This window comes from Erinaceus europaeus, chromosome 13 (assembly GCF_950295315.1).
Source record: "Erinaceus europaeus chromosome 13, mEriEur2.1, whole genome shotgun sequence".
In the NCBI taxonomy this organism is placed as follows: domain Eukaryota; kingdom Metazoa; phylum Chordata; class Mammalia; order Eulipotyphla; family Erinaceidae; genus Erinaceus; species Erinaceus europaeus.
The window spans coordinates 49,137,466-49,153,713 of NC_080174.1; the positions used below are offsets into that span (position 1 = coordinate 49,137,466).

The 16,248-nt window shown below is 43.4% G+C and overlaps 1 protein-coding gene across 3 annotated transcripts in view; it reads right to left on the bottom strand.

Annotated features, from left to right (window-relative positions):
• YARS1 (tyrosyl-tRNA synthetase 1) overlaps positions 1 to 16,248 on the bottom strand; it is a 42,840-nt gene that overhangs the window by 1,002 nt on the left and 25,590 nt on the right. For all 3 annotated transcript variants that reach the window (XM_060205801.1, XM_060205800.1, XM_060205799.1), the window contains 4 exons: positions 8,380 to 8,515; positions 4,725 to 4,822; positions 3,646 to 3,839; positions 2,556 to 2,697 (listed from right to left, as the gene is read on the bottom strand). In XM_060205801.1, coding sequence (XP_060061784.1) covers positions 2,556 to 2,697; positions 3,646 to 3,839; positions 4,725 to 4,822; positions 8,380 to 8,515 — 570 coding nt within the window. The remainder of the gene's footprint in view (positions 1 to 2,555; positions 2,698 to 3,645; positions 3,840 to 4,724; positions 4,823 to 8,379; positions 8,516 to 16,248) is intronic.

The following is a 16,248-nucleotide window of genomic DNA, read 5'->3' on the forward strand; positions in this document are numbered from 1 at the left end:
ATCGGGTCATAAGGACCAGCTAAGGATCCCGGTTCGAGTCCCCGGCTCCCCACTTGCAGGGGAGTCACTTCATAGGTGGTGAAGCAGATCTGGAATTGTCTCTCTTTCTCTCCCCCTCTCCATCTTCCCCATCTCTCTCCATTTTTCTCTGTCCTATCCAACAACAATGACATCAACAATAATAACAATAATAACTACAACAACAATAAAAAAACAAAGGCAACAAAAGGGAAGATAAAAAGTAAATAAAAAAAAAAAAGAAAGGAAAAACAACCATGAGTAGAGGACTATGTACTGGGACATCAGTATATATATTTTTGGTTGCCACCAGGGTCTCCCTGGGGGCCACAGGCATATGTGTGTGCACCTGTGTACATGTGTTTTAAACCAGAGAGAGCACTACTTAGCTTGGGCTTGTGGCATGAGGATTGAACCTGGGAATCTGGAGCTTTGAGAATTAAAGTCTTTTTGTATAACCATTATGCTATCTCCCCAGCCCCAGACTTTTTTTAAAGTATCTTTATTTCTTTTTGTTGCCCTTGTTGTCTTATTGTTGTAGTTATTATTGTTATTGTTCTTGATGTCATCATTGCTGGATAGGACAGAGAAGGAGAGAGAAAGATAAGACACCTGCAGACCTGCTTTACCATTTGTGAAGCAATTCCCTGCAGGTGGGGAGCCAGGGGCTCAAACTGGGATCCTTAAGCCGGTCCTTGCACTTTGTGCCACCTGCGCTTAGCCTGCTGCACTACCGCCCAACTCCTTTTTGTTTTTGATAGCCAAAAATTAAGAACAATCTCAATGTCTAGTCAAGTTTCAGTTAAATTATGATGATAATGGCATACTATTATACATGTCTCAATATTTAAGAAAACTTTATAGCTAAACGGTTTCTATTTTTTTAAGCAGATAAGTATGATATGACTTAAGCAGATAATATATCACCTCTACGTATAGAAAGAGTGCAAGAGGAAATAATCACTACTAAAATCACAAATATTTCAGTACTTTCAGATGGTACTATGGGTACTTTTTTTCACTTTCACACTACACCTTAGACAGCTCTATAAAGAAAATTTATTTTATGGCCAGAAAAAAAAGTGACTAAGGGGCTAGGTGGTGGCATACCTGGTAGAAGACCAATGCTATAGCACAAAGACCTGGGTTCAAGTCCTTGGTTCTGGCTTGCAGGGGCAAAGCTTCAAGAGTAGTGAAATGTAGTGAGTGTGCAAATGTTTCTCTTCCTTTCTATCTTCCCTTTCCCTATTGATTTATTTTTAAATATTTATTCCCTTTTGTCGCCCCCCCCCCCCCTTTTTTCTTTATTGTTGTTATTGATGTTGTTGGATAGGAGAGAGAAGTGGAGAGAGATGGAGAAGACAGAGAGCGGGAGAGAAAGATAGACACCTGCAGACCTGCTTCACTGCCTATGAAGCGACTCCCCTGCAGGTGGGGAGCCGGGAACTCAAGCCAGGATCCTTACGCCAGTCCTTGCGCTTTGCACCCCACCCCTGTGCTTAACCCGCTGCGCTACTGCCTGACTCCCAAGACCTTTTTTTTTTTTTTTTTAAGCAGGGAATTACATTTATTTTATGGGTTAGCAGTTACAGGTCAATTCCTACCAGACCTGCACCTCCATTGATTTCTATCTATCATTTTTTTTAAAAGTGATTAAAAGCATTGGCCTTGAAAACAAGAAAGCAGGGAGTAAACAAAGTCATCTGCCGCATGCAGGGGGATGGAGAGATGGAAATCAGTGGTCCTGGAGGTGGCGCAGTGGATAAAGTATCGGGCTCTCAAGCATAAGGTCCTGAGTTCAATTCCCGGCAGCACATGTACCAGAGTGATGTCTGGTTCTTTCTCCTCCTTTCTCATTAATAAATACAATATTTTTAAAAAAATAGATGGAAATCATACTTGCTCTCCTCAAGAAACACTACCTAGTTGAGAAAATAAGGTATTTACTAGAAGTTATACATGTACTATTCCATAAAAGTAGATTTTTACTGTTTTAGTCACTGATGCAGTCTAAAACAATGTCCAACACTTATTTCAGGAATTGAGTATTTGTTGAATAAACTCAGGAATCACAGTGGCAGCCATATGTAAGTCAATACCCATAAGGAATGAGTGGCCAAAGGTCAAGGTGGACAGCAGGGACTCCCTGGTGGCCTAATGTGGTCTGGCAAGTATCTTGTAGGGCAAAATAGGGACAATCTATTGTCATAAACTGAAGATCAGGTGAGGCACTGACCAAGACCCTCACACAGGGCCTCAGTATATATACAGGCCCCCATGCTCCTTAGGAACCTCAATCAGAAAGGTCTGGACTAAAGGAAGAGAGTGGCTTAGATGTCAGAAAGACTACCTGGGAAAGGGTAGCAGCTCTAAGTTCAGCAGGAAGCTGTTAAGTAGGTAAGGTGTTGAACTTTCAAGTTTTTGAGTTTGGTCCCTGGCAATGAATACGCCAGACTATTGATGTTACAAACGCACACAGAGCAGTCAAGGGCCACAGCCCAGGCAGGCTAGGTAATAGGAGAACAGCAGCTTTTTACCTGCAACTTCTCAAAGACTTTCTTCTTAGGCTTGAGCTCTTCATCTGGTTGGCCCTTCTCATAGCCTTTCACAAATACTCGTTCACCTGGAGCAGAGCCTACAGGAGGGTCCAGAGGCTCAACTTTTCGGTTCATTCCTTCTCTGGGAAGACACACAGACAAGAAATGGTGAAGCTATGGGTTGCATCTATTACCATGGAGGCCACAGTATCAGGAGTTTTTTTTTGTCTTGTTTATTTTTGGTTTTTTTTGCCTTCAGGGTTATTGCTGGGGCTCTAGTGCCTGCACTACGAATCCACTGCTTCTGGAGGCTATTTTCCCCATTTCTTTGCCCTTGTTGCTGTTGCTGTTGTTGGATAGGACAGAGAGAAATTGAGAGAGATGGGGAAGACATAGGGGGAGAGAAAGATAGACACCTGTAGACCTGCTTCACACCGCCTGCAGGTGGGGAGCCGGGGGCTTGGACTGGGATCCTTATGCCAGTCCTTGTGCTTTGCACCATGTGCGCTTAACCCACTAAGCTACCTCCCGGCCCCCGGGATCAGGATCTTTATGGCATCTGGGACTCCCTCAATGTCAGAGTCAGCGCAGGGTCTCCCTCTTGCACTGGGGTGTTGTTAATGTGGGCTGAAGTGAGACTGAGATATCAAAACCTAGCCTCTTAAAAGGGGAGAAAGTATGACATAACAGAGAGCAGGTTCTTACCACAGTCAGAACTAGATTGAAGTCCTGACCCTGTGTCTTAAAAGCAGTGAGATTTGGGCACATATCCACTACTTTGAATGAACCAATCTACCAACCTACCTTTCTTCCTTATGCCAGAGAGAACTCCCTTTCTTTCTTATGCCAGAGACCAAACCCAGGGTCTCTTACATCCTCTACCATTGAGCATATCCCAGGCTCAATATTTTAAAATAAACTGTAACTTTAGGTCAAGTGCTTTATTTGCAGTACTTATATAACAACTCTATCATCCTTTGAACAGTATCTCAAAGCCTCCCTAGGTACACAGGAGGGCAGCTATGTAGGTCAACGCCCCACTCCCCTTGGCCTCTCCCGATCATGTGGTCCACCCCAGGTCCTCACTTACATAGAAGCACACAGAAGCATGCCTTGGGACTCGACTCCTCTCATCTTCTGGGGTTTCAGGTTGCACAGCACTACCACCAGCCTGTCCTGCAGTTCCTCCTTGGGCACGAACTGCACCAGGCCACTCACCACAGTCCGTGGCTCAGCCTCCCCCACATCAATCTTCTCCACATAAAGGCTGTCTGCATCTGGGTGCTGACGGGAAGATAAGTCAGTCGCAAAAACTATGATAACAGGAGAGATCACAGGGCCTGGTGAGCCCTTTGATTCCAGAAGGAGGCATCCCTCTCTGCAGAGGACCCTTGAGAGCTAACTCACATTATTTCAGATCTCAGAAGCCAGGAGAACAGATCTTGATGTTACATTCTAATCTCAGTCAAGGGGTAAGATTTGAGTATTATGAGTCTAGTCATTCATTTAAGAGGTGGGAGGGCTCTCTAGCAGATTAAATGGTTTGAACTGTCTGGGCGGCTAATATTGTGACCACATCTTACACTGTCTGAGTCCTACGGACGGAATACTGGAAGCACAGCTACTGGCCTCTCCATCTGAAATGAGAGCTCCAGCAGCTATTGCAAGGTAGTTTTGGTGGTTGGGTTTATATAGTGAAAAGCAAATCAATGCTGAAAGGTAAAAATGGAAGAAAAAAAAAAAAGCCCAAAACAATGGCCCAGGCCACTGGCTGATTAATTTTCTGTCTCTGGGAAAAGGAAGTCCTTTTTCCTGTATCACAGAAATAGGAAAATGGAGAACAAAGTGGCTAATCCAAGATAAAGGCCTGCAGCTAGTCCAGACAAGCTGGTAGAGATCCAGGTGAATCCACCAGACAGAATTTAATGGATCAACAAATTCCCTCTGACTAATATCCGCCCCCTACTCTGAGTTCCTGGTCATATTTGGCTACATTAAGGTCCAGAGGCAGCAAAGGGAAAAGCCTGATGCCTAGAATTAGATGCCTGGGCTCTGACTTGTAATATGACCCCAGCAGCATTACTTCCTATCCCAGGGAAGGTTTCCTCCAGATGGAAATAGACAAACCTGACCCCTATCTGCCTCTGGGATGTGGTGAAAAATGAGTACCTTTTCCACACTAATGATTTTCCCCACACGAATATCCAGCCGGGATGGGATGACCTCCTCTGGTTCTGAATTCTTGGCAGGGCCTTTGGCAACTGGCTCTGGGAATAGGAAGAAACCAAGGCATCAGAATGTCCTTCTTTCTTTCCAGGACAAATCAGCTGCAGAGAACACTGAGATTAGCAGGATTTAGTGCAGAGTCCTCAGATCTACCATCTGAGCTATACCTTCTTTAAGAAACCTCTGAGAAGTTTTCTTTTTTCCTTTTTCTTTTTTTTTTTTACATTTTATTTTAATGGGAGAAAGAGGAGAGGAGAGAAGAGAGGAGGGGAGGGGAGAGGAGGGGAGAGGAGGGGAGGGGAGGGGAGGGGAGAGGAGGGGAGAGGAGAGGAGGGGAGAGGAGGGGAGAGGAGAGGAGAGAGACACTTCAGCACTACTCAGCTCTGGTTTATGGTGGTACCAAGGAATGAACTTGGGACCTTGGAGCTCAGGCATGAGCTTTTTGCATAACTATTAGCCTGTCCCTCCCACTAAGTGGTTTTCATATAGACTTTCCCTCAGTTATTAGGCTGGAGGGGAAATGAGAAGGCAGTATTTTTGCTACTTTTTGTTGTCTGTTAATACATTCCACATATATTTACTGGGTGTTTTGTGGAAAAGTGACATAATATTATCTACAGTAATATTTCAGGATCATGGATACACTGTAACCACTTCAGTTAGAGCTGCGTCAGACATGTCAGAAAATGGGAAGAAATTGGGCAAATGTAAAGATGAGCTTCCAAGGCTGGGGAAGCTTATGATAGCTTAGCCTGTCAGGATACAGCACACAGCACCACCTTATGGCAGAGCTGAGAAGTGTTCTGGTCTCTGCTTCCTCTCTTTAAACAAGCAAAGAAATATTCAGCATGGTCTGGAAAGTTTGCAGTGGAGAGAGCACCAGACTTGCAAGAATGAGGTCCTTACTTCTACCCCCATCACTGAATATGCCAGAGTGATGCTTTGGTTTCTTCTCTCTTTCTCTCTCTTTCTCCTTCCTTCCCTCTCTCCCCCTCCCTAATGAGTGCAGCCCAGAAAACTCCCAGCTGTGACCATGGACAGTGAGCTCAAACTGACAGCACCTCAGAGGTTATACAGACTCCAATGCTAAATATAAATATATATGGGCCCTAGGTCAGATTGATGGGGCAAACAGTTAATTACATTTATATAATTTTTTCAAGTCTGGGAGCTACTCTCTGCCCTAGTCCAGCTTTCTAGTTCTATTCTCAACTCTGATTACATCTTCCAGACAGTATTTTTAGCCTGCTTTCATGTTGCTCAGGCAAAAAAAATCACTAAAGTCATAATAAGCCCCTAGGAACATACCTAAAATAGATTTCCTAGCTTCTTATTCTCTTTCTTTCTTTCTTTCTTTCTTTCTTTCTTTCTTTCTTTCTTTCTTTCTTCTTCCTTCAAGGTTATCACTGAGGCTCAGTGCTGGCACTACAAACCTACTGCTCCTGGCAGTAAATTTTCTTTTCTTCCCTATTTTATTCAACAGGACAGAAAGAAATTGAAAGGGGAGGGGGGGAATAGACAGACAAAGACAGACAACTGCAGACCTGCTTCACTGCTTGTGGAACATCCCCACAGGTGGGAAGTAGGGCTTAAACTTGGGTCCTTGAACAAGTCCTTGAACATAGTACTATGTGTGCTTAGCCGGGTGTGACACCACCCTACCCTGATTTCCTACCTTCTTACAGCCCTAAAATCCCTATTATCACCTGTTCTATTCCTGTCAACACCCAAGTCCAGCAGAGAAGCAATTACAGAAGCCAGAACTCCTACCTTCTGCACTCCAAAAGCAATTTTGGTCCATACTCCCAGAGGAGAAATGTTAGGGGAAGATGATGAGAGGGCTCTGAAACCAATTCCACCAGGACTCAGAGAGAGAAGAGGAAAAAAGGAAAAACATTTGGAAGTAGTCATAGGTATAGGTGTGACTTAGGAAGAGAAAGAAGGACCATAGAAAAAATGGGCAAAAATATAGATAGATAGACAGACATGCAGGCAGGCAGGCAGACAGACAGACAAAGAGTTGTCTGGGAGGTGACACAATGAATAAAGCATTGGACTCCCAAGCATGAGGTCCTGAGTTTAGTCCCCAGCAGCACATGTACCAGAGTGATGTCTGGTTCTTTCTCTCTCTTCTTATCTTTCTCATTAACAAATAAAATGGAAGAAAAACATAGATAGTTATAGAAATAACAGCCCCCTGCTGGCCAGTGAAGACCAAGCACTGCCAGGCGGATGCCCCTGCCGATGTGGCCTGTCCTGTGCGCCGCAAGAAGCCAGGCCCAGCCCTCGCCTTTGAAGAGAAGTGTTCCACACTGAAGTCAAAAGCCCATTAATGAGAAAGTGCCTGCCCACTGCAATGGAGCTGCCAGCACCTCCTCCTTTCCAGATCCGGGCCCCAGGCTGCCGCCGCTTTTTATAACTTTATATTATTTTTTTTAAGAAAAAAAAAAAAACTCTTTAAAATACCTCAAAAAAAAAAAAAAAAAAAAAAAAAGAAAGAAAGAAAGAAAGAAAGAAATAACAGCCCCTATCTGTGACCTTGGGAGAACTACTGCAGCTCTCAGTGAAGGAAATGGTGACACAGAACTCTGGTAATGGGAACAGAATGAAATCATACCTGTTATTTTGTAAATCACTAATACAAATAAATAAATAAATAAACAAATAGCCTCCTTGAAGGGCTGTGCAGTTGTATCACCCTCATGGCCTAACATAACTGGTCTCCTTAATTGAAGTAGATTTAGTAGAGAGATGCTCAAAGGATCACAGCACATGTCCTACACTAGTATTTCTCAGCACTATTGGCAAAACAGGTATAATTACTTCATTGTACCAATGAAACCAAAACCCTAAATAACTCAAGTTCCACTCCAGGAGTCAATGGTGTATGACATTTCTCTTTTCTCTCTCTCTCTCTCTCTCTCTTTCTTTCTTTCTTTTTTTTGCCTCCAGGGTTATTGCTGGGGCTTGGTGCCTGCACTACAAATACACTGCTCCTGGAGGCTTTTTTCCCCCTCCCTTTTGTGGCCCTTGTTTTATAGTTGCTGGGGTTGTTATTATTATTGGTGTCATTGCTGTTGTATAGGACAGAGAGAAATTGAGAGAGGAGGGGAAGACAGAGAGGAGGAGAGAAAGACAGACACCTGCAGACCTGCTTCACCTCCTGTGAAACGCCATGGGCTCAAACCAGGATCCCACGCCGGTCCTTGTGCCATGTGTACTTAACCCACTGCGCTAGCGCCCAACCCCCCTTTTAAAATTTTTTTAAAATATATTTTAAAAATCATCTTTATTTATTGGATAGAGATAGCCAAAAATCGAGAGGGCAAGGGGGGAGAGAGAGACAGATAGATAGATACCTGTAACACTGCTTTACCACTCACAAAGCTTTCCCCCTGCAGGTAGGGACCAGGGGCTTGAACCTGAATCCTTGAGCACTGTGATGTGAGCACTTAACTTAGTGTGTCACTGCCTGGCCTCGTGTATGACATTCTTACACTTCAGAACCCCTGGCTACTTGAAGACCTTTTATTGAGGCCCAGTGATAAACTCTCTATTCTGAAGTCACCCCCACTCCCTGCCCCCAGGATGGCCTTACTCTGCTTGGAAGGATCTGGGTAGGCAGCACTGGTCAGTTTCTTCAGCGCAGGGGTATTAAATTTTTCCCGGATGGGGTCCAGTAATTTGTTCAGGGCCACTTCAACAGAATTCTTTAGGTCTCCAGGGTGCACAACCTGTAAGAGTGTACAAAGCCTGATTAGATGAGGTGCTCAAGTGGGGGCACAGGAAACCTGCGTGTTCCCAGAATAGTGTGCATATGTCTATAAGATTCAGGGTGTTTTCTCAGCAGACTCTTAATTGATTTTCAGAGTAATTTTGTGAAGCTGGTAGAGAAGGGGAAAATAGGGCCAGGTGATGATGGCACCCATGGTTAAACGCACACACTACAGTGCACAAGGGTTCAGGCTTCCCCACCTTCAGGGGGAAAGCTTCATGAGTGGTGAAGTAGTGCTGCAGGTGTCTGTATCACTCCCTATCTATCTTCTCAATTTCTGTCTCTATGCAGTAATTAAAAAAAAAAAGGGAGTCGGGCGGTAGCGCAGCAGGTCAAGCGCACGTGGTGCAAAGCACAAGGAAAGGCATAGGATCCCAGTTTGAGCTCCCGGCTCCCCACCTGCAGGGGAGTCGCTTCACAGGTGGTGAAGCAGGTCTGCAGGTGTCTGTCTTTCTCTCCTCCTCTCTGTCTTCCCCTCCTCTCTCCATTTCTCTCTGTCCTATCCAACAACGACAACAACAATAATAAAACAAGGGCAACAAAAGGGAGTAAATAAACAAATAAATAAATAAAGTAAAATGTGGGTTTAAAAAAAAAGACTAAAAAAGAGAAGGGGAAAATAAGTCAGAAATGTCAGCTAATGTGTTTAGACACAGATCTTTGAACTTTGTGGTGAAATGTTTTTCTTTTTTTTAAGTTTTTAATAATTTATTTAATTTATGTATTTTTGGGATAGAGACAGTGTAGGGAAATTGTGAGGATGTGGTTGAGCTTGGCAGGGCTTGACTTGAGGGGACATCCATCCTGTCAATCTCTCTCTCTACTGAGAGGTCGAGCGAGGAAGGACACAACCCCCCAAGGTTTGCCTTGTCTTATTAGACTCCCTGCCTCACAGAGCACCCTGCATTCTTGATACTATGGGCTGCTACTACATAATCATTGTTTTGCCTGAAAGATCTCCACCCATTCTATTCCTTTGATCTATCTTCTTTCTACCCTCAAGACCCTCCCTGCCTGCAGGGTATTATTAATCCTACCAGTTAAAACCCTCGCAACAGTTGCTAAGGAAGTTCCTACCTTCCCTTTTGCCTTTCTCTGCCCCTTTCCAAACCATGTCAAACCATTTCCATTTCTGATTTACCACTTCTGGGTCCGACTCTTAAAAGCCTTGGCTCTCTGATCAATAAAGAGTTGAATCGCCTCGCCACCATCAGCTCTGTCCCTGGGTCATCTCTCTCTCCTGTCGCTGAGTGAGTAGCAACCCAGGCTGGCTCCAGTCGCTATCTCTCCAACCCAGAGAGTACGCGCTCAAGAAGAGGCACCCCCATGCTAGCCCAGCAAGACAGAAACATCAAGAGGAGAAGAGGAGATAGAGGGAGAAAGAGACACCTGCAGACCTGTTTCACTACTTGTGAAACTTGCCCCTGCATGTGGGGACGAGGAGCTTGAACCTCCATCTTTGTGTACCCAACTGGGTGAGCCACCACCCTGCCCCAGACGAATGTTTTTATAGTTAGAATTCTTCTAGTTCCTGCATTGTAAACTTAAAAGAGTAGTGGCATAAAACAGGTGCCATTTATTTATTTTTTAATATTTATTTCCTTTTGTTGGCCTTATTTTATTGTTGTAGCTATTATTGTTGTTATTAATGTCATTGTTGTTGGATAGGACAGAGAGAAATGGAGAGAGGAGGGGGAGACACGGGGGGGAGAAAAAGAGAAATACTTGCAAACCTGTTTCACTGCTTGTGAAGTAACACCCCTAAAGGTGGGGAGCCGGGGGCTAGAACCAGGATCCTTACGTGCTTTGAACCACCTACGCTTAATCTGCTGTGTTACTGCCCGACTCCCACCAGGTGCCATTTGTAAGCAGGGAAACATACACACTGGCAGTCTGAGAGCTAAAAGAAGCCTGATGGGGATCAAGTGAGTAGGAAGAATAAGGGCCATAGTTCTAGTAAACTGTGTGACACCTAACAAGACACTTAACAAATTTAGGCTTCGGGGGCTAGGTGGTATAAAGCCTGGTTAAGCACACATATTACAGTGCTCAAGGACCCAGGTTCAAGTCCTTGGTCTCCACCTGCAGAGGGAAACTTCATGAGTGTTGAAGCAGGTCTGCAGGTGTTTTCCTTTCTCTTTCCCTATCTCCTCCTCCTCTCTCAATTTCTCTCTGTCCTGTCCAATAAAATGGAAAAAACAGCTGCCAGGAGCAGTGGATTCATAGTGCTAGCACCTAGCCCCAGCGATAACCCTGGAGAACAAAAAAAAAAAAAAAAAAAAAAACCAGTTTTGGATTCTTCTCTTAATTTTAAAGCCAATAGTTTTTCTTTTATTTAAGTCAGAATGAGGACAAAATTACACAAGGTGGCAGGGTCAGGCGGTGGCACACCTGGTTAAGCACTCACATTACAGTGGAAAGATATTCCATGTTCATGGGTTGCAAGAATTAACATCAACAAAATGAATATATTACCCAGAGCCATCTACAAATTTAATGCTATCCCCATCAAGATCCCAAGCACATTTTTTAGGAGAATAGAACAAATGCTACAAATGTTTATATGGAACCAGAAAAAACCTAGAATTGCCAAAACAATCTTGAAAAAAAAGAACAGAACCGGAGGCATCACACTCCCAGATCTCAAACTGTATTATAGGGCCATGGTCATCAAAACTGCTTGGTACTGGAACATGAATAGACACACTGACCAGTGGAATAGAATTGAGAGCCCAGAAATGAGGCCCCACACGTATGGACATCTAATCTTTGACAAAGGGGCCCAGACTATTCAATGGGAAAAGCAGAGTCTCTTCAACAAATGGTGTTGGAAACAATGGGTTGAAACATGCAGAAGAATGAAACTGAATCACTGTATTTCACCAAATACAAAAGTAAATTCCAGGGAGTTGGGCTGTAGCGCAGCGGGTTAAGCGCAGGTGGCGCAAATCACAAGGACCGGCATAAGGATCCCAGTTCGAACCCCAGCTCCCCACCTGCAGGGGAGTCGCTTCACAGGCGGTGAAGCAGGTCTGGAGGTGTCTATCTTTCTCTCCTCCTCTCTGTCTTCCCCTCCTGTCTCCATTTCTCTCTGTCCTATCCAACAACAACAACAACAATAATAACTACAATAATAAAACAACAAGGGCAACAAAAGGGAATAAATAAATGAAATAAATATTAAAAAAAAAAGTAAAAAAAAAAGTAAATTCCAAGTGGATCAAGGACTTGGATGTTAGCCCACAAACTATCAAATACTTAGAGGAAAATATTGGCAGAACTCTTTTCTGCATAAATTTTAAAGATATTTTCAATGAAACGAATCCAATAACAAAGAATACTAAAGAAAGTATAAACCTATGGGACTACATCAAATTAAAAAGCTTCTTCACAGCAAAAGAAACCACTACCCAAACCAAGAAACACCTCACAGAATGGGTGAAGATCTTTACATGCCATACATCAAACAATAGTTTAATAACCAACATATATAAAGAGCTTGCCAAACTCAACAAGACAACAAATAACCCCATCCAAAAATGGGGGGAGGACTTGGACAGAATATTCACCACAGAAGAGATCCAAAAGACCCAGAAACACATGAAAAAATGCTCCAAGTCTCTGATTGTCAGAGAAATGCAAATCAAGACAACAATGAGATACCACTTCACTCCTGTGAGAATGTCATACAACAAAAAAGGTAACAGCAGCAAATGCTGGAGAGGGTGTGGGGTCAAAGAACCCTCCTGCACTGCTGGTGGGAATGTCAATTGGTCCAACCTCTGTGGAGAACAGTCTGGAGAACTCTCAGAAGGCTAGAAATGGACCTACCCTATGACCCTGCAATTCCTCTCCTGGGGATATATCCTAAGGAACCCAACACATCCATCCAAAAAGATCTGTGTACACATATGTTCTTGGCAGCACAATTTGTAATAGCCAAAACCTGGAAGCAACCCAGGTGTCCAACAACAGATGAGTGGCTGAGCAAGTTGTGGTATATATACACAATGGAATACTACTCAGCTGTAAAAAATGGTGACTTCACCGTTTTCAGCCGATCTTGGATGGACCTTGAAAAAATCATGTTGAGTGAAATAAGTCAGAAACAGAAGGATGAATATGGGATGATCTCACTCTCAGGCCGAAGTTGAAAAACAAGACCAGAAAAGAAAACACAAGTCGAACCTGAAATGGAATTGGAGTATTACACCAAAGTAAAAGACTCTGGGGTGGGTGGGTGGGTGGGGAGAATACAGGTCCATGAAAAATGATGAATTAAATAGTGGGGGTTGTATTGTTAAATGGGAATCTGGGGAATGTTATGCATGTTCAAACTATTGTATTTACTGTTGAATGTAAAGCATTAATTCCCCAATAAAGAAATAAATTATTTAAAAAATAAAAAAAAAGAACAACAATAAAACAAAACCCACCCACCTGACTCAAGACCCATATAAATATTTATATTTAGCACCAGAACCTGTGTAATCTCTGAGATGCTGTTGGTTTAAGCTCAAAGTTCATGGTCACAGCTGAGAACATTGTAGGCTGCCCTCATTTAAAAAAAAAAAAATGCTCCAAGTCTCTGATTGTCAGAGAAATGCAAATCAAGACAACAATGAGATATCACTTCACTCCTGTGAGAATGTCATACATCAGAAAAGGTAACAGCAGCAAATGCTGGAGAGGGTGTGGGGTCAAAGAACCCTCCTGCACTGCTGGTGGGAATGTCAATTGGTCCAACCTCTGTGGAGAACAGTCTGGAGAACTCTCAGAAGGCTAGAAATGGACCTACCCTATGACCCTGCAATTCCTCTCCTGGGGATATATCCTAAGGAACCCAACACATCCATCCAAAAAGATCTGTGTACACATATGTTCTTGGCAGCACAATTTGTAATAGCCAAAACCTGGAAGCAACCCAGGTGTCCAACAACAGATGAGTGGCTGAGCAAGTTGTGGTATATATATATACACAATGGAATACTACTCAGCTGTAAAAAATGGTGACTTCACCATTTCCAGCCGATCTTGGATGGACCTTGAAAAATTCATGTTGAGTGAAATAAGTCAGAAACAGAAGGATGAATATGGGATGATCTCACTCTCAGGCAGAAGTTGAAAAACAAGATCAGAAGAGAAAACACAAGTAGAACCTGAAATGGAATTGGCATATCGCACCAAAGTAAAAGACTCTGGGGTGGGAGTGGGTGTTTGGGGAGAATACAGGTCCATTAAGGATGATAAAACGACATAGTGTGGGTTGTATTATTAAATGGGAAACTGGGGAATGTTACGCATGTACAAACTATTGTATTTACTGTTGAATGTAAAACATTAATTCCCCAATAAAGAAATTAAAAAAAAATAATAATAATAATAAAAAGAAAGTCCAAGGGGCCAGGTGGTGGTGCAGTTGGTTACGTGCACATAGTACTAAGCACAAGGACCACTGCAAGGATCCGGATTCGTGCCCCTGGCTCCCCCCACCTGCACGGGGGGATGTTTCATAAGCAGCGAAGCAGGTCTGCAGGTGTCTGTCTCTCCCCTCTTAATTTCTCTTTGTCCTATTAAAAAAATGGAGGGGAAAATGGCCTCCAGGAACAGTGGAGCACCAAGCCCTAGCAAGAACCCTGGAAAAAAAAAAAAAGGAAGGTGCTTGGTCCAAGAAGGATGACAGAGGATGTATTGTTATATGGAAAACTGGGAAATGTTACGCATGTACAAACTATTCTACTTACTGTCGAATGTAAAACATTAATTCCCCAATAAAGAAATTAAAAATATATATATATATTTAAATGTATATTAAAAGTTAGATTTTCAGTTGCATTGCTAACACTGTTCTGCTTGTTGTTGCATTTTGTTTTAGTTGTTATTGTTGTCATAGCTGTTGTTGTTGTTGGATAGGACAGAGAGAAATCAAGAGGAGGAGAGAAAGACAGACACCTGCAGACTTGCTTCACTGCTTTCAAAGCAACTCTCTGCAGGTGGGGAGCTGGGGACTCCAGTCAGGATCCTTAAGCTGGCCCTTGCACTTTGTGCCATGTGTGCTTAACCTGCTGCACTACCGCCTAGACCCCAAATTTATATTTAATTTTAAAGATTTACTTTTGGGGGTCAGGCAGGACCCACAAAAGGATCCCCACTTGCAGGGGGGAAGCTTCGCAAGTGGCATTCTCTTTTCTTCTCTATCTCCTCCTCTCTCAATTTCTCTCTGTCCTATCCAATAAAATGGGAAAAAAAAAATGGCTGTGGAATCATAATGCTCGTACCATGCCCCAGTGATAACCCTGTAGGCAGAAAAAAAAAAAGATTTCACTGTTCAGAGCTTTGGCTTATGGTGGTGCGGGGGACTGAACCTGGGACTTTGGCGCCTCAGGTATAAGAGTATAAGAGTCTCTTTGCATAACCATTATGCTATCTCCCCCACCCCAAGACTTATTAATGATAGAGGCAGAACCAGAACATTACTCTGGATCAAACTTGGGACCTCATGTTTTTTCTTCCTTTGAATTGCCAGACTTCATGCTATTTCACTGCTCCCAGTGGACTCCTGCTTCCAGCCCCCTAGCTCTGCCCCCTTTGAGACAGATGGAAAGAGACAGAAAAGGAGAGACACCATTGTACCTGCCATGCATGCTGCCCCCATGTGGTATGGGGATGGTGTGCCTCCAACCTGGGTCCTCACACAAAATAAAGTGTGAGGATTACCTGCTGGCCTTGCTCAACATTTTGACAGTCCTTCTACACTACGGACACTGCCCTGATTCACAGCGAATCAAAATCCCATTTCATCCCTAGTATATACTATTAGTAAAGCTTCCCTTCATGACCTGGACCTGCCCCCTCTCCCACAATATCCCCCTTCCCCTTTTAAGTTCCAGTGAGATCAACCCCCCCCCCCTTTATATACCAGGCAGTCTCTCCTCACCAGGTCTTTGCACAACTTACACACCCAGATTTCCTCATGAATTCTGAATATTCATAGCAATAATTCCCTGTTTTATTTCTGGGCCATCAGACAGTATCACAACATATAGTATTTGTTTACCTATATGCCTACCTCTCCTACTGAGCTCTGAGCTTCATGAGGATTTAATTCTTTTGCAATGACAGCCTGTGGCATGGTGCCTAACACATAGGCACCTTGTAAATCTTTGGTTAAAATGTCTGTTGAGTGGTCTGGGAGGTGGCGTAGTGATTTAAGGTTTGGATTCTCGAGCATGAGGTCCCGAGTTCAATCGCCGGAAGCACATGTGCCAGAGTGATGTCTGGTTCTTTCTCCTCCTATCTTTCTCATAAATAAATAAAATCTTTTAAAAATAGTATTCTCTAATCTGTCCTTGTACAGCGTGTCTCTTTTTATTTATTTTTAATTATTTGATGGAAACAGAGAAATCAAGAGGGAAGGGGAAAGGAGGAGAGAAATAAGACATCTGCAGCATTGCTTCACTGCTTTTGAGCTTCTCCCCTGTAAGTGGGGACTGGGGACTTGAACCTGGGTCCTGGCACAAGGTATCATGTTCACTCTACTGAGTGAGCCACCACCTGACTCTTCCTTAAACCTTAACTTTGGGGTCCAGGAGGTGGTGAGTAGATAGTCTAGGATTTTCAAGCACGAGGTCCTGAGTTCAACTCCCAGAATCCCATGTTTTAAAGTGATGTACTGGCTCTCTCTCTCTCTCA